Here is a 21932-nt window from a genome sequence, read left to right on the forward strand (position 1 = left end):
ACATGCGTGCAGATATATCTCTCGTGCTTGCGTACGTTAGTGCGAAGATAGGATACATTCTGCACTACTGTTCTTGAGTGTTGAGCATTACTGGCTTCTAAGTCTGTACGAGAGGAACCGAACATTAACGACGCGAGGAAGAGGTAGCAACAACAAAGAGCCTTTGATGAGCTAATCGAGGCAATTAGATCCTGGAATCGGTCTTTGCCGGAGTGAATTAGCACGGAGTTTCACGTTTTGACAACTCAGAAATAAATGGTCAAGCTCGTGATCGGTTTATTGGACTACCCGAACGGTTATACGGATCGCCATGATAACGCTCTCAAACCCAGCTTCGTGTCTCGAATATTTCTCAGTGAATCGTGACAAGTGTATATCATTCATTGAACGATACTTGATTCACCTTGGTTCATAGTCCTTTTTTTGTCAATTCCCTCCATCTATTTCAAGCCACTTCCGGGGCCACTGGAACGAACATGTTCCCTTTTTTCCCATGAGAATCTTCTCATTGTGGGGGAGGGAACGACAGCTGTTATCCTCAGTATTCAATTCCGCACGAAATTTATACAGAAAACTAAATGAGATTCACTGACTTGTACTCACGCAACCATTAGAAAAAGGTAACACCAAACAGCCCTCATCCATGTGATTATCGAGTCATCATCTAAAGGTGTGTCATTTACCCTTCTCTCGTCATTGGCGAGAGAAGGTCATTTCCCCTTCGACCCCGAAAACCCTGTTGACAGCTTCTTCAGGAATCCGCGTGGTTTCTTTGGCCTGGCCTCATGATAATGGTCAGGTTCACGATGAGGAGCACGAACGTACTGGTACACGGCATTTTCTAGTGCACGATTTCCTAAGCAGTTCGAGGGAATTATTAGGAAGCCCTAGAAGACAAAACCTACTCGTAACGAACTCGAATCCAGCGTCTTTGATAACCTCTTCTTCCTCGGCTGAAGCAAAGATGCGAATCCTTCCAATCTTCTTATCACTTGCGAGGATCTATAAGTGTCAATTTCAAATACAAATAGAAAAAAGATGCTTACATGTTCACGACAAAGTTCAAGTAAAGCTGGTAATTGGCTTCGCAATGACGGAATCATACGAAAGTCATCTATCTGGGCCTCGTTATCTAGGACTTCAAATGCTTCTTCATCATAACCGGAATACCTGGAGACTCCCTTTGTTGAGAAGTTTGCTCCCAATCAACTTACACGACTCCGCTACTCTCGAAGATCCTGTATGCCACATAACCCGTAACGTTCTGAGAGGAATCCTCCACCACTACACTATCCTGTGGGAGATCCTCACGCGTCCTGATGGGAGATCGGGACTCGTCGCCACGCAAGCCGGCTTTTCTATCAGCTTCCCCATGTACTGCGATCCGGCCTCGGCTTGCGCGAAAGTGAGGTTTGCTTTACCCAGAGTGGCCAAGGCGATCCTTTCCTTTAGCGTGGCGTGCAGATAGACCAAAGTGATTATGGAAATCCTCATAATGTGCCAGTCGTGCATAGCAGGGTTCGGTTCGGAATTGAACCTTCGAGCGTTAGAAGCGGCGATTTTCTCTCGCCCCCGCATAACACTTGATCGTTTCCCGTTCCCCGATCTGTGCGGTATTCATCACAATCCCCGAGGTGTCCAAAGCGTCCACGGATTTACTATCCTCTTGTCATGCAACTCTGTCTGTTGGTGAATGTTTAGCGCGCGATCAACGACTATGAATCGGGGATGCACGTCTGTAGGATTGGATGTGTCATTCGAGAACAGTTTGACATAGAAATATTGGATAGTAAGTTCATTTGACGCAGCGGCGCGAACTGACGTGCTGCTTTGTGCTGCTCGTCCAGATGCTACGGGAATGAACCATTAGTGGGAGTATGAGTCACACTCTCTAGATTCTCTCAGGAAGGGTCCCATAATGAAACCCCCATTCGTAGACTTTCTTATTCGAGGAGTACCCAAGCGTTATCATCACGGCTTTCATGGAACTGGAAAAAGAAGAGTCAGCTATTAGCTAATGTTTGACAGGCATAACGATGAGAGTTGTCGATTTTATTCGTTGATCAATAAACGTAAGCGTTGTTACATGTTAAGAACCTAAGCTCATTGATTGCGAAGAGGCTCACCTGCTGGGCTGAAAAGTCACTACCCGGATTTGAACCGGGGTTGTCACGGCCACAACGTGACGTCCTAACCACTAGACGATAGCGACTTCAATGTCACATGTCGAGGGCAGGTCGACCACAGCAATCCATTAACCTTTCGATATCGCTGACTGATTAATAGATTTTCCTCACGGTACTCCTTTCATCGTAATGGCCCAGAATGGGAGAGCCGTTGGGATGACTGAAACCCAAAAACCATCACTAACCAGGTTTCTAGTGGGCCTTTTCGAAGCTGCTATCACCCTCACTAAGTGTGCTTATTTGCTTGCCTGGGCTCGTGACTTTGGCACTGATTTTGATTCTGAACAACAAAATATCATGTGACTCAGCCCCAAGGTCTGAAATATAACACTCCACGAGTCGATATCCGCATAGCAGAAGCAGCATTTGAACGAGCTGAACGCCAACAAAGGATGACACATAATCTAAATGAGCTCCACAATAGCTGAATGATGAGATGCACCGCACGATTCAAGCTAGTGAAGCTATTATTCAAGCAATATTCTGACTCGGTATATCATCAGTGATATATATATTTTTTGCTGGAGTGGGAAAATAGACGATCTTTATATAATTAAACTGCGATCTGAAGTTGAGGGTGGAGGGAGCGATACGCTAGAGAAGAGTGGGCAATCTGGTTTTAGGCAGTGGGCGGCGGGGACACTCCTGTCCACCTCTGCCCATCTCTTCGTTCACACCTTGTTGCAGACTGGAATTTCTAGCCATTGAAACTCAAGGAATATCGATTTGAATTTCGAGCGGCGCTACGAATCGTAGCCTATAATCGCAACTCCGTGGATCATGGAACGCGCGGCGGCAGAGTCTATGGAACTTTGTTCATCTGTAGGGCAAAGCTGAAGAATTAGGAATATCCCTTCTGAATTGACAATTCGGTACGGCTAGCTCTCTGACTAGCTGAATACCAGATAGCCAGTGAGCTTACAGTGGAAAGCGAGAAGGAAGAAGCAAGACACTTATGAGCACATGTAGACTCCAATCCTAAACACACTAGGGCATTGACCAACAGACCAATCATCGCCGAGAGCTGGCGGTAGGTGCTTCAGGTTTACAAGTGATACCATTCCATTTCCAACTCCCCGAATTCTTCTCCGGATACAACTGTCTTGACCTCACCCGAAGGGTTCTTGTCATTGAAAGATCCCACACCCTCAGACTGCTCTTAGTGACACATTCAGTGTCGTCACATTGAAGTCTAGCCTGTCAATTCCATCCATCAATAAAAGGCTATCATCCTCTCGTGAGGACAAGCATAGATGCCACCCCACTCAGGTATTGCTATCACTCCCAAGAGCCTATGATAACTCCCTTGCCGTTGCGTGCGAATAAGCGGCCCTACTAGCTACTCCTGCTCTTGACTAGTCTCAGACGGATATGAACCTCGAGGTTACGTCTGCATCGTACTCTCGAAACTCATCTTCGAGCAGTACGTTGGGCCCTTTTCGCGTCTGAACACATGTGATCCTTCACCAATCTCTCATTAAACACGTTCACGTCACTGACGAGGTACTGCAAGCAAATAAGAAGAGAAGATAAAAGGTATAACCACTCACTTGACGCTGAATGACCATGTAACCCTCTGAAACCCACAGAAGCCATGATGAAGGACTTGGTCCTGCGGAGACGTCGCCCAATGCGAGCGATAGTCTTCCTCAAGCTTATTCTGAAGTACGTGGCGCGAGGGCGACGCCCCGCCGCAGCGCCATTGGGGCACCATTATTACTCGGGATTCGCTTTACCGACGAATATGGTCTATGTTTTGTATTGTTCTGTGTATTCCTCAATGCGGATAAATATATTTATAGTTTTCTCCTCTCCTGAGGCCATAGTCACTATGGCATAGTTATCGCTAAGTAATTCGTCACGCCCGCACGCACTCATGCGCTCACGTACTCACGCGATCACGTACTCGCGTACTCACGAAGGGTCACTCTAAGAGTAGACCCAATCTGTGGTGCATCTCACTTCTCGGGAGTATTCAAGTTCAGTGAATCGAGAGATCCAATGGGCTACACCCTTGTTATCGTCGCCCTGACCACATGCATCAGTATAGCGGTCCAAAATAACGTGAGGGTTGATTCGATGTCTTATCGGCCTATGGGTACATATGTAGAGCGACAGCACATCTGGGCAGACCCGGAGGATACCTTCATCAGATTCTTTCGGACTGATGGAGCGAGGAAGTACAATCGCGGTGATGTGTATCTTAATGTGACCGATGCCTCCCACGAAGGAGAAATCTTCCGTCCTGACCTTTTAGCCAAGTTCATTGTCAACTTCCGTATGCTTAGCGATAACTCTGCGAGGTTGTATCTGTTCTACTCTGGTGGCAACGGTGATGATGAAAAGTGGGCTCCTGCTTTCGTTCGTGTCTTCAAAGAGTTCATCTACAACTACGGACTGCCCGAGATGGGCCGGCTCGGTATCAGTTTCAATGTTGAGCTTCATGATCATAATACCTGGAATAAGATTTTCGATGCTGCCGATACCCTGAAGGCCGACTCATGGATGCACCCTTTTAACCTAGCGATTGATGTGATGATAAACTTCAACAACCATGATGCTCAATTGGTGGACGAAGTCATGTACAGGGCGGATCATGTTACTGTTAGAGGCATCGGGAACTACGACTCATATCTGGATCACTCTATTATGGTCTTCTTCCTCGCGTCTTGTCCCAACTGTACTAAGGATAACTATTCCAATTATAAGGCCAATATCACTTACATGGCCGTAGGTAACTGCCATGATCCGCCTAGCTGCAGTCAAACATCGATGTGTGCTTATTACAGTAACCGTTCTGATGATCCTAAAGGTGGTATTTTGTATGCTTACAATCAGCTCACTGGGGCGATCGATTACATCGAATCATACAAGTATCCATTCGCCCATTTTTTCGAAGCGGGTGGCACTCATATCATGCTCGACTCCTTCGACTGGGTTATGTGCTTTTACGGTAGCGAAACTTGGGATATGCTCGGACTCACACGATGTGTTTCGGAGTACCGACTCGCCTCGCAGAAGTGTCGCGCCCAAGGATGAGTTACAACAATTGGTCCATTCAACATCTTCGTGAGTCTTTCCAACCGAGTAGTCCAGCTTTTTATCATTCACATTGACGTATGGGTGTCCAGTAGTGAAAGGAGAGGATCGGGTCCTCAGGACCGTCCCGTTCGAACTATTGCCGCCAATAACCACAACGACATAATCTGCTTTTTTTTCGACTTCAACAGTTCAACTCCATTCAGCCTTGAGTTAGTGACTGATAAAACTCTTGTCACAAATAGATAGTAATCGCGAGCAGGACGAAAACGGTACGTATGCTGGGCGCCAGGTGAAGCGAGCACTAGGGTTCGTACCATTGACCGGGGATGCGGGCAGCCGCGCTGCCGGCGGGGAACGATGAATCCGCATGGTAGATCTGAGCCATCTCGAGTACATATTATAGGGATTCCGGGCTTATCTGAAGATTGGCGAGGATAGTAGGATGTTATGCGAGCTAGCGATCTAGCTGAAGCAGAAGAACGATGAGTGTCGACAATCATTAACCTGAGGAATGACACGACGAGAAAGGGAATAGCCCGACAATGTGAGCTCGTACCATAATAGGAGTGGATCCTAACTCAAGATAGCGGACCGATACGCAGTGTGGTGGACGAGCATGGCTTGAGAGCGATTTGGTGGTCCAAAACCACGGTTCGTGTTTTTCAACCACGTATGGAAATGCACGACTAATAGTGTTTGTGTGTTTCGGCGCGCATCGATGGCTTCTAACGCACAGTGGCCCACTGTCAGTGGGTTGTCCTCTACTAGTGGATCAATGGTTAATGGAGTCTATTGCCGCGATGTTATGTCTGGTATGGACCGTGTACCTATGAGGCTCGTAGTACGAGCTACAAATAGGAACGTTCTTTTTCGGTGTCGACTCGCGAATTATCTGAGCCGAAATTACTGTAGAATTGAGCATTTGGAGAGCGACATCATATGAGTGGTTAGTATGATCTCACTCTCCAAATGCTCATTTCTGGAGCGGCTAATAATTAGCCGCAAACCGGCAACAATTTCTCAAGTTCCTGTCTCCTGGGAACGAAGATCTGATGACGTCGCCAACGAGTGATTGAGTGTCGAGAAGATTACTTCGTCACCTGTTGTTCGATAAGACACCCAGTGTGCACCGGAGTGAAAGAATAAGTCTTCTACACTTCCGCTTCCAGTTCCAATCTTACCCCGATTCTCAACTCTGTATGTAGTAAGGTCGCAAATCGTAACTTGTGTTACTAGACTGTGGCCCTTCAATAGATGATTCGAGCGGAACTTCTTTTATTGTATCCGAATGTCTTTTTTCATCGTCACACGATGGAATTTACAATACGGGAATCAACAATACCGCATTACCCGTTGCTGCCCACAGAAAACAGATCATCCAGTTCGTGGTGCATATATGGTGAGTTTTAAGAGAGGTGATCAGGAGTTAGCATAAACAGTACCTCAATAGCAATGACAGATGGAAATGTTGCACCTTGTGCCCCTACCAAAACCAGATGGACAAGCGAGAACAGCCCGAAAGCTGTCTGTGACATGATGTCAATAATGTGAGAGTTGTTCGATCAGTCTCAAGAGAGCATTCTTCAAACAGCTGGTAGCTGTTGGTTCACGCGCGCTCGTAATCATCATATCGATTGTTCCTTCAAAGTTAATTTCACCCACAATTTTCAATGAACAACAATATCTGATGTCGTCATCGGTTAGCTTATTAAAATGATCAGTTATAGAGAGCAGTCTTCACGCCATCTCTTTGGAGAGGCTCAGGTCACGCGCGCTCGTAATCATCATCTCATCCCATATACTGATCAGACGTTTGCGGCAATAGCTTCATAGTGATGACGAGGCTTGCGGGGGTTCAACCGCAACAACACGTCACCTCTGAAATGCCGATGTCATCATATCAATACTCAGATACTACCGGTACTGGTACTCAAGACTACCAGAACCCGACAAAAGGCAACTGGAAACCAATACGATATCCTCATCAAATCCGGGATTCAAAAAACTCATCGGCCAGAAAGACCAAATAGTTTCTACATCAACCGACATCTACTTCACCGTCTTAGAGACCGTTGAGGTACATTTACCAAGCATAGCAACTCCGTTACCCTCCATCAGAGCAACACGAGAGAGACCTTCACAGTTCTTATAGGAATCCACCACAAGAGGCTGAATGGGCTCAAAAACAACTTCAGCCATCTCATTGGACTTGAGGGAGTGGGGTTCTTCCATTTTCTTACCACCAGTCTCTTTACCGACTTTCCAATTGATCTTAGCGAGCTTGCAAGCGGAACGACCAGTACGGACGAAAGCAATGGGAGAATAGCCAACCTTGATTTCACCAGGGATGTCCAAGACCTGAATCTGAGCGGTAAAAGACTGGACGTGCTTCAAGGTGGTATCCTTCTTATAGATCATAACGTCACCAACACGTGGCATGTTATCCTTGATCAGACCCTTGACGTTGAGACCAACATTATCACCGGGGAGAGCTTGCTCGTGACGCTTATGATGCATCTCGATGGTGAAGACCTTGCCAGAGCAGGGAGTGGCAGGCGTGTGAGTGGGCAAGAAGATAACATCCTCGTTGGGCTTGACAATCCCTTGCTCAATGCGTCCAGTGATCACATCACCAACACCCTTGATCTTGTAGATACCAGACACGGGCATTCTCATAGGAGCATCAGTGACACGTTTAGGAACAGTGGCGAATTTCTCTAGAGCATCGTACAAAGTATCGATGTGGATAACATCCTTGGAGGCAGGCTCACGTACAACATCAACACCCTTCCACCAGTCCATCTTAGTGGACTTCTTGATCAAGTTGTCACCAACCCATCCAGAGATTGGAATCACTGGGACACACTTCTCAATGAAGTCCTTCTTCCAACCAACACGGCCAAGCATGTTCTTCATCTCATCGCGGATCTCCTCGTAACGGGCCTGTTTGTATCCGGCAACGTCAGAGTCCATCTTGTTGACACCCACCACGAGTTGCTTAACACCGAGCAAGTTGATCAGACGAGCATGCTGACGAGTTTGACCTTGGATTTCACCAGCCTTGTGGTTGCCCTTGGCGATAGAGGTACCAAAGTTACCATCAGCAGGGACCATGAGGAGAGCCACATCGGCCTGGGAGGCACCGGTAATCATGTTCTTGATAAAATCTCTATGACCAGGAGCATCAATAACAGTGTAGTGCCACGAATCAGTAAAGAACTCCTTAGTAGTGCAGGCAATAGTGACACCTCTTTCACGTTCCTCCTTCTGGCGGTCCATGTAGAAAGCGAAGGCGAATGAAGACTTGCCGAGGCGGTCAGCCTCTTGCTTCAGTTTCTCGATCTCTCTCTCGGAAACACCACCAAGCTCGAACAGAAGGCGACCAGTAGTCGTAGACTTGCCAGAATCGACGTGACCACAGATCACAATCGACATGTGGGTCTTTTCACCAGCCATAGTGTGAGTCCAACTAGGAGGAGCTTGTAAAGGCTTGGGTGTTTATCGGATACATCAAGAGTTTCCACCAAAAGCTATGGGCGAGCAAGATTTACACAGATGATCGATTTCTGAGCGCACTTTGAGAACGACCATGCCCAAACGTGAGGCTGGCAAAAGCGGGATCAAGATATGGACCTACCATGCCCTTGGTGAGCATATCTGCATCGGATATCGTGAGTATACTGGGGACTACTTCCGAGAGAGCGATATATGGCTTTGAGGATTTTAGGGAGTCCAGACATTTGGACAGCAACTCACTGGTTTACAGGGATGCTGGTAACGGTCGAGTTGGCTCGAAGTAGAGCGTCAGGTATGAGCAGGTAGCGGTGGGAGGATGGCCGCTGGTTCACGATCAAGATAAGTGAGATGGCATTGAATCTCGGTCCTTTCGGATAGTAAACACGATACGATCCTTATCAGGATCAGCGATCCTTATCAGGATCAGCGATCCTTATCAGGATCAGCAATGTGGGTTAATCTTGTGACATCCGCTGAGCCGATGAGAGGCTATCGTCTACTCCCACTAAACAACTCGACATAAAATAATACTTTCACCGATATAATCATCGTCGAACGAGTCACAAACATTTAGTAAGTGATCAATTGCTACGATAGCGATATCGAAATACCGACCGATGATAGTAACGTTTTGATATTGCTGATATTCGGAAACTAAATCGTTCACCTTCAACCCGGTCTCAATGAACTCCATCTCTCCCATGCCCTTATTCGCGGTTACTGAAGGAACGCCTCACGCCGGAAATCTGCAGTGGAGGCTCAGCGACACGTTTGAGCATCTCCTGCAATACAGTACATTACCGAAGAATGTCACAACCATCTTGAGGACCTCAGGATTTCCTTGATAATAGAAGATGAGCTCGATACGAGCCGCAAGTGGCGGTGACGATGTCCAAAAAGACGACACATAACGTTCCGTCGGTTGCCTCCTTTTTAATACACATCGATGGGCTCAAGCTGCGAGTCACAATGACCATGGTACGTGTCAATACTTCGGATATCTATCCTACCCCCGACTCAGAAGAGCCGATGCCACCATGCTCGAGAGAAATAACCCCATACAACTTGGCATCGATCCAATAGTCGCACTGACCAGCCCGGACGTAACTCCCGCATATCGAAAACTTCGCTAACCACAGAAAAATGAGCCCTTCCGATAACTATGAATTGAACAAACGAAGGTAATGTGGATGATCAAGAAGCTGGAAGCTTTTCAATGAGTTATTAAGCATGCAAAGATTAACATTTAGAATTCATCCCCATATCCTCCCTCCTCATCATAATAATCATCTTCGGCCGTCTCGATACCGACTTCTTCATAATCCTTCTCAAGAGCAGCCAAGTCCTCTCTAGCCTCCGAGAATTCCCCTTCCTCCATGCCCTCGCCCACATACCAGTGCACGAAGGCACGCTTGGCGTACATCAAATCGAACTTATGGTCAATTCGAGAGAAGACCTCCGCAACGGCAGTTGAATTAGATATCATACAAACCGCACGCATAACCTTGGCCAGATCCCCACCAGGAACCGCCGTAGGAGGCTGATAGTTGATACCGCACTTGAAACCTGTCGGTGACCAATCAACGAATTGGATCGTTCTTTTAGTCTTAATAGTGGCAACAGCAGCATTGACATCCTTCGGAACGACATCGCCACGATACATCAAACAGCAGGCCATGTACTTGCCGTGACGAGGATCACATTTTACCATCATTGAAGACGGCTCAAAGACTGAGTTGGTGATCTCAGCGACCGACAGTTGCTCATGGTAAGCCTTCTCAGCAGAGACAATAGGAGCATAGGAGCTCAGCATGAAGTGGATTCGGGGGTAAGGTACCAAGTTGGTCTGGAACTCTGTAACGTCGACATTGAGAGCCCCATCGAAACGAAGGGACGCCGTCAGAGAACTTATACACTGAGCAATGAGTCTATTGAGGTTAGTGTAGGTCGGCCTCTCAATGTCAAGATTGCGACGACATATATCATACAGAGCTTCATTATCCATCTGGCAGGTCACATCAGTGTGTTCGAGCAGAGAGTGGACACAAAGAACTGTGTTATACGGTTCAACAACGGCAGTAGATACTTGAGGGCAGGGCCAGATGGTGAATGACAACTTTGATTTCTTACCATAGTCGACACTTAATCGTTCAAGAATGAGGCAACCCAAACCAGAGCCAGTGCCACCCCCACAAGCATTGAATACCAAGAAGCCTTGCAGACCAGTGCAGTTATCAGCCAACTTGCGAATGCGATCCAAGCATAGATCGACTATCTCTTTACCAATAGTATAATGCCCTCGAGCAAAGTTATTGGCCGCATCCTCCTTACCGGTGATTAGCTGCTCAGGGTGGAAGAGCTGACGATAGGTACCGGTACGAATCTCATCGACAACGTTGGGCTCCAAGTCGATGAAGACACACCTTGGAACAAACTTACCGGCACCAGTCTCGGAGAAGAAAGTACTAGAAGCATCATCACCGTTGAAGGACTTGTCTGTAGCCATAGTGCCATCAGGGCCGATACCATGCTCCAGGCAGAAGAGCTCCCAACAGGCGTTACCGACTTGAATACCACCTTGCCCGACGTTAATGCAGATGATCTCACGCATTGTTACAATGTACGTCTCGCTGTGTGTTAAGTTCTAAGTGAAGGACGAGAATCACTACAGTTAAGTAGGGCACCAAGCTGCCCAGCCGTTTCATCCACCGATCAATTTATGGCGAGCGATATTCTAAATGTCAATGTACGTACAGTCAAATGTCTGGAATCATTTCTGTGGGGCGCAAACGAGTGCTTACTTCACGGATGCCTCGATGATGAGGGCATAGGGTGATGAGTAACACCGTCTTTGAATATGACGTCACTCGCGTATTGACAATTAAGAAGTCACTACCCGGATTTGAACCGGGGTTGTCACGGCCACAACGTGACGTCCTAACCACTAGACGATAGCGACTGCGAAATCAGAATAATATGATCACCTGCGACATTACGCACAGCGAAGATTCTTCATCGAATTAACCAGTTTCCGATTATGTAGATCATGAGAGATCACAGTCAGATGACCTTCAACTTTTCGACGCCACTTCTGGTGATAAAACTTCAAGACCTGGCACCTGGGATGTTATGCCGCGTCAAGCTGTTCCGGAGTACAGTTGTGAGAACACGGTGAAGCTGAAAACTAGTGCCTTGTGAATGACGCTGAATGTAGTTGTAGATGATGAGACAGGTGAACTGCAAAAGGAATCAGTCTCCCTCAATGGTGCACACTTCAAGGCGTAAGCTGTGTTACCGTATCAGTATTATGATTCAAACTTCCCGCTTCCAAGGACGGGTGGCATCCAGCCTAGAATGCTTCTCATTATACTACTCGTCCAGAACGAATACGTGGCTCCGTGAGCCTGCAGACCAGGTGTACATTGGCAACTCCTCGCCGGATACATACCAACTATAGCATATCTATTGTCAAGCAAATTGGGCCCATCATCAACAGCAGCAAAGTGTTGATTACCACACGCCCTAGTGGGATTCATGATACGTCATGGAGCTACTAAGCATTGGCATGGTAGCTCCTCTGTTAGCACCTCACTTCTCCTCAATATGTGCCTTGAGAATCCTACAATCACGTTAGCACGATGGTATATATGAATATAGCAATCAATGTTCGCTGTCACAACACAAGAATATAGCAATTATCGAGAAACTCGAGCAGTGGTATGGGGCTGCTGCCGTAATGGTGGAGAGCAACAGTGTTCTAGTACTGCTACTACCACTACTATACAAGTCAACAACGCCATTACAACTAGCGATATCATTGAGCGTATTGTTGTTATGGACCTCATCCCAAGGAATAAAAAGTATAATAAAATCACAACAGGTCGTGGTGTGAGTGCAGATAACGGGGAGCACGAATGGATATGATAGAACTATGGAACAGGAAGTCCTGATAAGCCTAAAAACAGCTTAACAACTATCACCATCACACCAACATGAACGGCGCTGCAACTATTAATATGATAATACTAGTACTATCATCGTAATAGTAATATAAACGGGAACAACAACCACGGGATATACCATCAAGAACGGTTTATGACATAGTAGTAGTAGTAGTAGTAGTACTGATAATAGAAAATTACTATGGTTGTTATTACTACTGATGATCTTGAAACCCTATATTCCACGGGGTACAATAAGAACCCTCAGAGTAGTGTCGCAACCTGTACTATAAAGGTAATAGAAATGCATCATTCATTAGTGTTAGATGTATAAAACATCATCTTTCGAGCTTAACAAGCAATACCATAATCACGATAAGAATTTATTGCTACTGGGTACGGGATCTAGAGAGCATGTTGTAAAACATCTACTGGTAATAGTAGTAGGAAGTAGCGAACGTGTGGTATCATAACCTGTATCATAAGCCCCACTAGCAGCGCCAGAGGCATACGAGTGTTCCTTCTTATACTCCTTCCCTACCATCCTCATAGAACCACTCCTCAGATCGGGCAGTTCCTCCCCCTTGATGACGTTCATGTTCGTACCAAGGAACCTGGCTGGGGAGGACACCGAACTAGTCTCCGACAATAACGATTCACAATTGGTAGCATGTCTATGTTTCCTTTCAAAGACCTGCACCTCGCAGGAATGACCACATATAGTATGCTGGGGAGTAGCTAGGATTCTAGTGACAACCTCTGGATCCTCCATCACCACAAAGCCGACACTCGGTGGCCTCACTCGGACGTTCTTGTCGTTACTCATATCACCACTAGAAGAAGAGGAGGTCGTTCGAGCTTGTCGATGCAATACCATTATGTTAGTTACCCGTCCCCATAATGAGAAATACTCTCTCAGCTTAGGAGGGGACTCGAAGCCCAGCTTTTGAATCTTACGCACAGTGAAGACTCTCTTCTCATCAATGTTACTCAGTGATCTCAATACATGCCATAAGGGCACACCATGGTCAGGGAAAGTAGTCCCGATAGCCGTAGAAGGAGGAGACGATAGTAGATGTTGTCGCTGCTTCCAGCTATCAGTCGAAGAAGCCTCCCCAGATAGTGCTACAACGGGGACGTTAGAATCAACAGTCGAAGGAAACGCTGTAGGGGGAGCACCAGCCAGACCTGAGGTAGTAGACATACCACTAAGAGTGGCAAGCAAAGTGTTGGAGGTAGCAAGATGATCTGTTAGACTGTCCACTTGAGTAGTAAGAGTACGATTCCTCTCACGCTCAACATCAACCTCATCTTCCAAGCGTTGGATCACAGACCATAATCGAACAAGTAGATCAGAGGATGGTGGTACCATGCCTTCCACATACGCCGGCTCATTAGAGCGGCCGAGGGATGACGATAGCTGCGCTACTGATGCAGGGACATTCGTCCTTTGTTGTGTGTAAGAAATGGCCATGGAACTGGCAATAAACAATGCAATAACTGATGATAATAGTACCACACGAATACCTATTCAATTCACACGTACCCGAAGGGGAATGATCATTCTCACGCAGACCCAAACAGTAAAAAATGTCACAGGAATCCTTGATAAACTAGCGCTAGCTGGGAGGTGATAGCTCGCAGAAATCAAGGTGTTCCTCTCGAGATAGAAGGTGTTCATGTTTCACATTGGAATTATTGGTGCGGTCTAAGGGCTCTTCAGTCATCTAATCGTTTTGAATATCATTCACGCTGAGTAATAAGGATTGTTGATGTCTACCTCACTCCCTCTAGGGGACGAGTCCCACTTAGGCTAGGCCATAGCTTGCAACCGTCGACGGCAGGTTTAGCGATTATTATTGCATTATAAGACTACGAACGAGAAAGATCGGGATACTAGAGTCTATGATGGGATGCGACACAAAGCATCACAACAGCTGAGAAACCATTACGTATTATGGCTAAAGAATGGGTTGGAAAGCTTGAGATCCGCTATGTACATCTCCCTTCGCAACACAAATCCTAATCGCCCTGCTGGCCCAATGGATAAGGCGCCACCCTCCTAAGGTGGAGATTCCGGGTTCGATCCCCGGGTAGGGTAATTCTTGTCTGTCGTTTTGAGTGCAAAATTGAATCTCTATATAATATTCGTGACAGATTATTATTACATTGTTGATTATTTGAATAATAGGTGCTACTACTACAACACCGATATCAGAGGTCAGAGCAGCCCCTGCCTCCTGTCATCAATTCGTTGTATCATACAATTTGTATGGATCGGAGAATTAGGATGAAATGGCGTCTCCGGCCGCTCTAGTGTTCACGGCATCTATTTTCGGAAGGTAAGGTTCGTTCGCAAGAACTTCGCAGGTCCGATGTGCGCAGCGTCATGCAGCCCACGCTGCAGGCGACGTCTTCGTTATGTCATATTACTTATATGGATTGCACTTCTGTAACAAAAATTTCTAGAAAAATCGATTGTGTATTATTTTGAGTGTCTTTGAATTCTAGCGTTGCCGTTGTAGCCTGTTGAGCTACTGGCGTATTATGTCGTGAGGCCTGTGATCAAGTAGTTGCTGTGACTAGGAATGACGTTACTAATGCGGCAAGAGTCTTTCAATGAAGAGTGAAGCCCGAGGGAGACACCTTTTGCTTTCGGAGCAGTACGATACACTGAGGAGTCGGACTTTCTACCTGCCTTTGCTCGGGAGGAAGCTGATCTTGGAATGTAATAATGAAATAGATGCGTTCTAGGGCGTAAAGTTCATGTAGCTATTGATATTGTCACCAGTTATGGTACTAGTTACTGATGAAGGATGTCCCTGCCCCCTGTGGTGAGGTTCAAGGAGAGCAAGGAGGGATGTCTTAAGTGGATTATTTGTAACGTTACAAGAGGCGTTATATCTAATGCTCTTATAAGAGGCGTTGCTGATCTATCATAGCACATAGGAATATGACATAGGCTTCTGTTAAGGCTGATAGTTTCATACCACTCCTTCTTGAAATGGTTCGGGATGGTATTATGGCTGTTGGTTGGGGCATAGATGAGAGTAGGCAGGAGGGCTGGGATTGGCGGGAAGTATTAATACTATCATCACGGCCTATGATGACCTAATCAAGGTAGGTCCCGGGTTCGAGCCCCGGTAGCGGTACTGTTGGATATCGGTCTAACGTTAGAGTATATGTTCTCGATAACAACTCATCTCAGTATCTCTCTATCGACTCTGTAGAACTTCTTTAGAGAGCAGAAGCCTAGAGTGTCTAAGGCAGGATTGGAACTTTAGAAGCTACCGACGAGGATAGCTATGTAATGTGGTGGAGGTGTGGTATGCACGGATGGGTATGGATATGTGTCATTTCCGATTACTCCTTAACTATGTCCAATCAATAGGGTTTGGTAGTAGCCTCTGGTATCCATTCGCTGCTACTGGAGTATAGTACTAGGGATGCCTAAGTGGAAGGAAGAGGAGGGGATTCCGCTCTGAACCGTCACTCGCCATGAAATTATTGCCTCTCCTAGTTGGCGATACTTTATTTTGGAAGTGTTCCTCTTCATTTTTGATTCCAGTGCTACTAATTGGTTACATAAGATTTCATCATCGCACAGCGAAGAGACCATCATCATCAGTCAATGAGCATGTTGTTGTTGAGTTCATATATGAAGGCTGCTGTTCTCGGGTGCTGGGTCCGGGAATGACATCAAAGGTGGTGGTGGTGGAATACAAGAGAGTGGTCTTATTAGAGTAGGTTTGGGTCTTATAATAAGCTTGGAATCAACCCAAGGAGGACATCATCCTTTCGGGATGTATGTCATGAAGAGCTTATCAAGGGATCTTTCTTGCTTGAGATGATGGTAGAAGAGGTCCGGGGTTTGTACGGGGATTTGAGGATAGTTGCCTCTCTGGCTCTGCTGCTGCTGGTCGGGGTTCATTATGATGGGAAAGACGTAAAACAACTGGTAGGGGAAGAAGTGTGGATACGTTGATGATCCTGTGGTGGTGTTCATGATGGGAAATGAAAGTAGTAGTATGCCAATTTCAATTAACATCATCATCCCTAGAGAGGTTGGTACCATACCACTTCATAAGGATAATTCTGTATGAACAATCTGATTGTTCATACCTTTTGGTCATCTGTTCATGATGTGATGGAATGATTCTGCCATCATGAAGAAGTTACTCAAAAGTGTTCGGAATCTGCCCTCGAGATCATGAACCGGTTTAGTAAGTGTCGTAGTAATGTCTAGTAGTAGCGATGACAATGATTATCAACAGTTGAAGTATTAACCTAATGCATAAGCTTAGTGTATTGTTATAGTGTTTATGCCTAATGTCACCCAATTCTAGTGTCATCTGTCTACCACCTGATTGGGCAGTATTCTCTCTAACTTACGTACCTTACCCAACTAGGGAGTACGGCAAGGTAGTAGTAGTAATAGTAGTACTTGCCGCCTCGCTCCGCCTTATTATCAGGTCATAGGATGGATGTTAGCATTACTATCACTAGCACCTATCTTTGCTATATCATCGATCTTTACCATCACTTTAGTGCGGCAATCAGTAATATGCAGGGGGAATAATGCATGATGCGAGGATTGAACCTGTGCGGTATTGTTGTTACTACTCAGGTTCGGTGGGGTCTACTATTGGTCGGGTTGATATTATCAACAATAGTGAATACCATATTAAAGTACTACATCGCTGAGCCAAGACCGGAAGGTACCTTTGCTAAGGGTTATGGAATGCCGAGTGATCACTGTCAGTTTTGTGGCTTTATCATTGCATATGGGTAAGCTGATGGTCCCCGGTTCGAATCCTGGATGGGGTATTCTACCATCTCTTTTTCAGTTTCTTGTTTGTTAAGCATCATATACGAACCCGACCACTATGGATAAGATACATTCCGCCCGTTTTGGCGGTCATACTCATTGTTTTCCCCCTTGCGTAAGTATCATCCTCATGATCTCGTCTCAGGACGATCTATGTCAGATACTCTAGAGTATTCCTCTTAGCACATACATGGTCACAGGTTCGAGCAGGACTAGTACTTGGCCTTACTCTCGGATCAAGTTGGTTCTGGTTCGTATTCCAAACTCTTGAGGGCTATGGTGTTCTATACCGGTAGTAGAAGCTACGACTCTCTATTATTATCTGTCACCCCCCTCTTTAGATTACAATCATTTATCGACTTACTTATGATGAATGATGTTCAACGTCACTTATGGGTGACTAGGATGTATAGACGTGAACGTACTAGTGTACTACATGGCAATGGAGGCAGTAGTCCTACCACCTCCCGTACAGAGTCACCAGTCAAAGCTGATAATAATGAGTAAGGCTGATTTCATAGTGTAGGGAAGAGTGTTCGGTTCAGGTTAAGCGCTCATAGTGGAGATATGCCTTGTAAGAAAGCTGACTGAGTGTTGTTCAATTTGATCGATTATACGTGTGTAAAATCGTTACATTTGTCGAATACGTGTTGTGACCATTATTGTTAATTACTTATCGCATCGCGAGAGTGTTTATATATGCCTTTTCAAGTGGCAGCAAACGTCGTCGTAGGTCTCCCGAGGGTGGCTGCAAGACCCCAATAAAGTGTGCAGATCCTCTAGCCACTACTACTAGGTCGCCATGTAGAGTACCTTTTCTCACTATATAGCATGTATCGTAACTTTATTTATTATATCCCCTGTTTATTGATTAGAATATAGCCTTAGCGACGACAAAACGGCTTCCATCACACTATCATTCTGCTCCTCTTCATAATCTCTTGGTGGCGACGGGACTACTTGAGTAATGGTAAGATAGCAAGATGTTACTGTCACTCCAGTGACGTGACGTGACGCGGATTACTCCTGTTGAAGAGCCAATTGAATCGATGAGTACAGTATTATTAAACTTATATAATAATGTCATCATATCCTACTCCTATAGTCCAAGGAGCAGTAATAGGTCACCAATCCAAGCCTACTAATCAGTACTACTATCCACAACAACAACAACAACAGGCAACGTAATAACGATGATTGTGGTAGTACATCTAACTGTATGCCAGGAGAGGGATACTGTGTACTTAATAATTAATACCTATTGTTGCATCGTAAAATACTCTCTTTACGTCATCCTTGCTAGGTATGGCTACTACGATCAGAATTACGGATACTCTCAGAGTCCTCCACCACCACAACAACAAGCCTATGTCCAAGCGGCTGATGTAATGATGATGGCGGCAAGGGTGTTGATGATGATGTCAATGTAGGTACAAATAATTGAGTTTGGTCCGGATACTTCGAAGAACGTTCGTAACAACTTCATAAGGAAGGTAGTATCATCGAACCGGAGGCCTTTTGATCATCATCATCATCATCATCATCATACTATCGAGTGAACTACTAGTTCCTATATGCCCGACTATATTTCCTTTCAGGTGTATGGTATCCTCTGTGCCCAACTTGTAATAACATCATTGATAGCCTTCCCATTCGTATACGGCAAAGATGATTGGGCGATGGACTTTGTGAATGACTACGTGTGGGTGTTATGGCTCAGTATGGCGGTTATGTTTGCAACCCTTATCGTATTGGTATGTGTACCTGCTGCCAGCCAGAAGGTACCTATCAATTACATACTACTCTTCATATTCACCGCCTCTATGGGTCTTATGATCGGCTTTATCGGTGTATATTATGATACTGAGGCGGTACTCATCGCTGCTGGCTCCACTGCAGCTGCTGTATTTGTACTCACATTATTCGCTTTCTTCGTCAAAACTGATTTCACTGGTTATGGTCCATTTGCATTGGTCCTATTGATGGTATTGGTATTTATGGGTCTAGTTATGATATTCCTCCCAACTAATAGATATTTGCAGATTGTCTATGGCTCTATAGGGGCATTAGTCTTCTCAATATACCTTGTTATTGATACACAGATGATTGTTGGTGGTAAGAATCGTAGAACCCAACTTGGGGTAGACCAATACATAACCGGCGCCTTGATGCTCTATATGGATATAATCAATTTATTCCTTTTTGTTTTAACTATTGTTGGAGCTGCTCGATAATCTTTATCAACCTTGTATTCTTGCATTATCATCACTTCTGCTAGGGTGGAAGTTTCTGTAGTGGGATTATGAGTTTCTTATCGGAAGTATAGTAAGATAACACATGTCTACATTCACAATGCATGGGATATTCAGAGGTGTCTAATATAGGTCAATGTTATGGTAGTACCTCTTGGTAGCCGATATCGGGTGTTAATTAACAACACATCATCTTAGTTGATGATAATAGTCAGTGTAGTAAGGGCAACTCATCGCTAGTATGCGGTATTTACCCGAGAGTTATCAAGGCCGTGGGCATGATGAACTTACGATGGGAAATCATAGCTACTGACACTAGTTAGTGACGAATCCTGTGATAAGTTCATGACACTAGTTAAAGGGTCTTAGAGGGTCATCGCTGATGGTGGATATGAGAACCCATTCAGGGCGTCCTCATCCATTAGAAGCAAGTACTGTTGAACACAACCCCAAAGAGGTTAGAAAAAGCTTCAACTGTGTTGTTGTTGTTGGTCGAATACCAACCTGAACTCCTTTGAAGCAATCATTACATCATCCAACACCGATAAGAGGCCACCTGATGAGGGTCTGTCTATCCACATACCTCACTAACACTACTTCGATCTATCTTCTCAGCATTAGCCATCATGGTGATGACCAATGGAGTGTTCATAGTCGCCTGCAGCAACTGCTTACCATCATCATACCTTGCTATAACGAAGGAGCATGCACCAAACTCTGGTAGCTTGCTACACTGTAGAGGGGTAGTACAAGATGAATAGGACAGTAGAGCTACCACCAACCTGATCACTAGTGAGGGAGAATATGGTTGTCAATATCTGATCATCATTTGACTGCTCATCATAATGTGATGATGTAGCTGCAAGAAGAGGATATTATATGTACTGAGGACGGCAAGCACTACCACCTGATAGTATCTCGACACCTTCACGATCGGCTATGGTTATTGACTCGATGCCATCCACACTACCATTAGATAGAATACAACATTCATTACAATTGGAGTGGTACTAACCTCTCTACTACATTCCCTAGAAACTCCTCTATGGTAGTAGTAACCATGTGAATAATGGTAAAACTAACCTCCTCCCTCATCTATTACATATAACAACACAACTCATGATCACATATGCAAAGATTAATTATCATCATCATCACCATGCATGCTGCTGCTGCCTATGGCATGAGATTAACTACGGCACCGCGCCAAGCAGCAGTATTATGACCTAACAGGAGTTAGTAATAGGCATGTACCCCTAAGAGGGATATCACTACTAGAGTACTGCTGCTAGTCACCATCCATCTCTATCATCCCTATATTATCATTAGATATACCACCCTGATGACCAAGTGTAGGGGTAACCAGATAGACAAGAGCAGCAATCATTGCTAGGAATGACATGTCCAACGGCATTCAAGAAGTAGCTCTCTATCCTGCTCATAACAACAGTATGCATCAAAGTCGCGAAACATACCGCCCTATGCAGAAACTGCCTCAGGAACGGCATACGATGACTATGATGACTAGGTGTAAGGGGCAAACCGTTGCATTCACGCTGCATGAATATATATCTATACTGTGATTATTAATAGCATAGTTAATGTCCACTATTATCCCTGGTATCGTGAGTAGCGACTTGCAACATAAGAAGGTGTAGGTAGTTGGAAATAGAATGAAATAGATAACTTACTGCTAGTAATGAACCTGGAATAATGAAGAGCTTGAGATCTACAACAACATGGACGACTTATGCATCCCCGCCTAGGGAGCAGGACGACGCCAATGAGGCTAATAATAATAATAATTAATGACTATCATCATCATCATTATCATCCCATAATGTAAACCAATCTATATCAGGATGCGCTGGACATGGGGGTATATCTCTAATCTCATCCTCACGTACACCTGGTCATGATGATAGTAAGGAGGAGGAGGAGTATATCCTACCTATCTTGATATTAGTCCTCTCATGACTATACACCAATAGATTCTGACACAATGCTCCTAGTCGGAATAGGAGACCATTAAGTCTATACCATGGGAATAGGAGGTATCTATAGGGGTAGTCGTATGGGAGTAGTAGTAATAGTAGTATTACGTGCATAAGGAGGATCTTAATTCCTTCCTTTCGCGGAGTACTACTAATTGGAATACTGCGACTGC

At 45.3% G+C, this 21932-nt stretch overlaps 8 protein-coding genes and 3 non-coding genes across 11 annotated transcripts; 5 read left to right on the forward strand and 6 right to left on the reverse strand.

Annotated features, from left to right (window-relative positions):
* Positions 1-2140: 2140 nt before the first annotated feature.
* Positions 2141-2212, reverse strand: Pmar_PMAR007344. Its single transcript has one exon. It is a non-coding gene; the product is annotated as a tRNA-His (tRNA).
* Positions 2213-4187: 1975 nt separating this feature from the next.
* Pmar_PMAR007345 (hypothetical protein) lies at positions 4188-5225 on the forward strand (the record flags this gene model as incomplete). The annotated part of the gene is made up of 1 exon (XM_002788221.1): positions 4188-5225. One exon carries the CDS (start codon positions 4188-4190, stop codon positions 5223-5225), a length of 1038 nt encoding a protein of 345 aa, XP_002788267.1.
* A 2001-nt stretch (positions 5226-7226) lies between these two features.
* Pmar_PMAR007346 (translation elongation factor EF-1, subunit alpha,, putative) lies at positions 7227-8724 on the reverse strand. The gene has a single exon (XM_002788222.1). The coding sequence runs from the start codon at positions 8682-8684 to the stop codon at positions 7278-7280; it is 1407 nt and encodes a 468-aa protein (XP_002788268.1). The 5' UTR covers positions 8685-8724; the 3' UTR covers positions 7227-7277.
* Positions 8725-9933: 1209 nt separating this feature from the next.
* On the reverse strand, positions 9934-11404 carry Pmar_PMAR007347 (Tubulin alpha chain, putative). The gene has a single exon (XM_002788223.1). It carries the CDS (start codon positions 11353-11355, stop codon positions 9991-9993), a length of 1365 nt encoding a protein of 454 aa, XP_002788269.1. The 5' UTR covers positions 11356-11404; the 3' UTR covers positions 9934-9990.
* Positions 11405-11631: 227 nt separating this feature from the next.
* Positions 11632-11703, reverse strand: Pmar_PMAR007348. The gene has a single exon. It is a non-coding gene; the product is annotated as a tRNA-His (tRNA).
* A 970-nt stretch (positions 11704-12673) lies between these two features.
* Positions 12674-14159, reverse strand: Pmar_PMAR007349 (hypothetical protein; the record flags this gene model as incomplete). The annotated part of the gene is made up of 2 exons (XM_002788224.1): positions 12674-12690; positions 13160-14159. 2 exons carry the CDS (start codon positions 14157-14159, stop codon positions 12674-12676), a joined length of 1017 nt encoding a protein of 338 aa, XP_002788270.1.
* A 554-nt stretch (positions 14160-14713) lies between these two features.
* Positions 14714-14786, forward strand: Pmar_PMAR007350. Its single transcript has one exon. It is a non-coding gene; the product is annotated as a tRNA-Arg (tRNA).
* A 2228-nt stretch (positions 14787-17014) lies between these two features.
* Pmar_PMAR007351 (conserved hypothetical protein) lies at positions 17015-17579 on the forward strand (the record flags this gene model as incomplete). Its single annotated transcript, XM_002788225.1, has 4 exons — positions 17015-17107; positions 17158-17244; positions 17313-17433; positions 17533-17579. 4 exons carry the CDS (start codon positions 17015-17017, stop codon positions 17577-17579), a joined length of 348 nt encoding a protein of 115 aa, XP_002788271.1.
* Positions 17580-17673: 94 nt separating this feature from the next.
* On the forward strand, positions 17674-18104 carry Pmar_PMAR007352 (hypothetical protein; the record flags this gene model as incomplete). The annotated part of the gene is made up of 3 exons (XM_002788226.1): positions 17674-17805; positions 17855-18016; positions 18059-18104. Coding segments are annotated over 3 exons (340 nt in total), but the record flags the coding sequence as incomplete, so codon positions are not given.
* A 602-nt stretch (positions 18105-18706) lies between these two features.
* Pmar_PMAR007353 (Fas apoptotic inhibitory molecule, putative) lies at positions 18707-19747 on the forward strand (the record flags this gene model as incomplete). The annotated part of the gene is made up of 4 exons (XM_002788227.1): positions 18707-18753; positions 18817-18898; positions 18944-19006; positions 19112-19747. The coding sequence occupies 4 exons, from the start codon at positions 18707-18709 to the stop codon at positions 19745-19747; spliced, it is 828 nt and encodes a 275-aa protein (XP_002788273.1).
* A 476-nt stretch (positions 19748-20223) lies between these two features.
* On the reverse strand, positions 20224-20845 carry Pmar_PMAR007354 (Mitogen-activated protein kinase kinase 1-interacting protein, putative; the record flags this gene model as incomplete). The annotated part of the gene is made up of 5 exons (XM_002788228.1): positions 20224-20321; positions 20363-20498; positions 20548-20624; positions 20673-20731; positions 20781-20845. Coding segments are annotated over 5 exons (423 nt in total), but the record flags the coding sequence as incomplete, so codon positions are not given.
* Positions 20846-21932: the final 1087 nt, after the last annotated feature.

This window comes from Perkinsus marinus, assembly GCF_000006405.1.
Source record: "Perkinsus marinus ATCC 50983 genomic scaffold scf_1104296928640, whole genome shotgun sequence".
Lineage (NCBI taxonomy): Eukaryota > Perkinsozoa > Perkinsida > Perkinsidae > Perkinsus > Perkinsus marinus.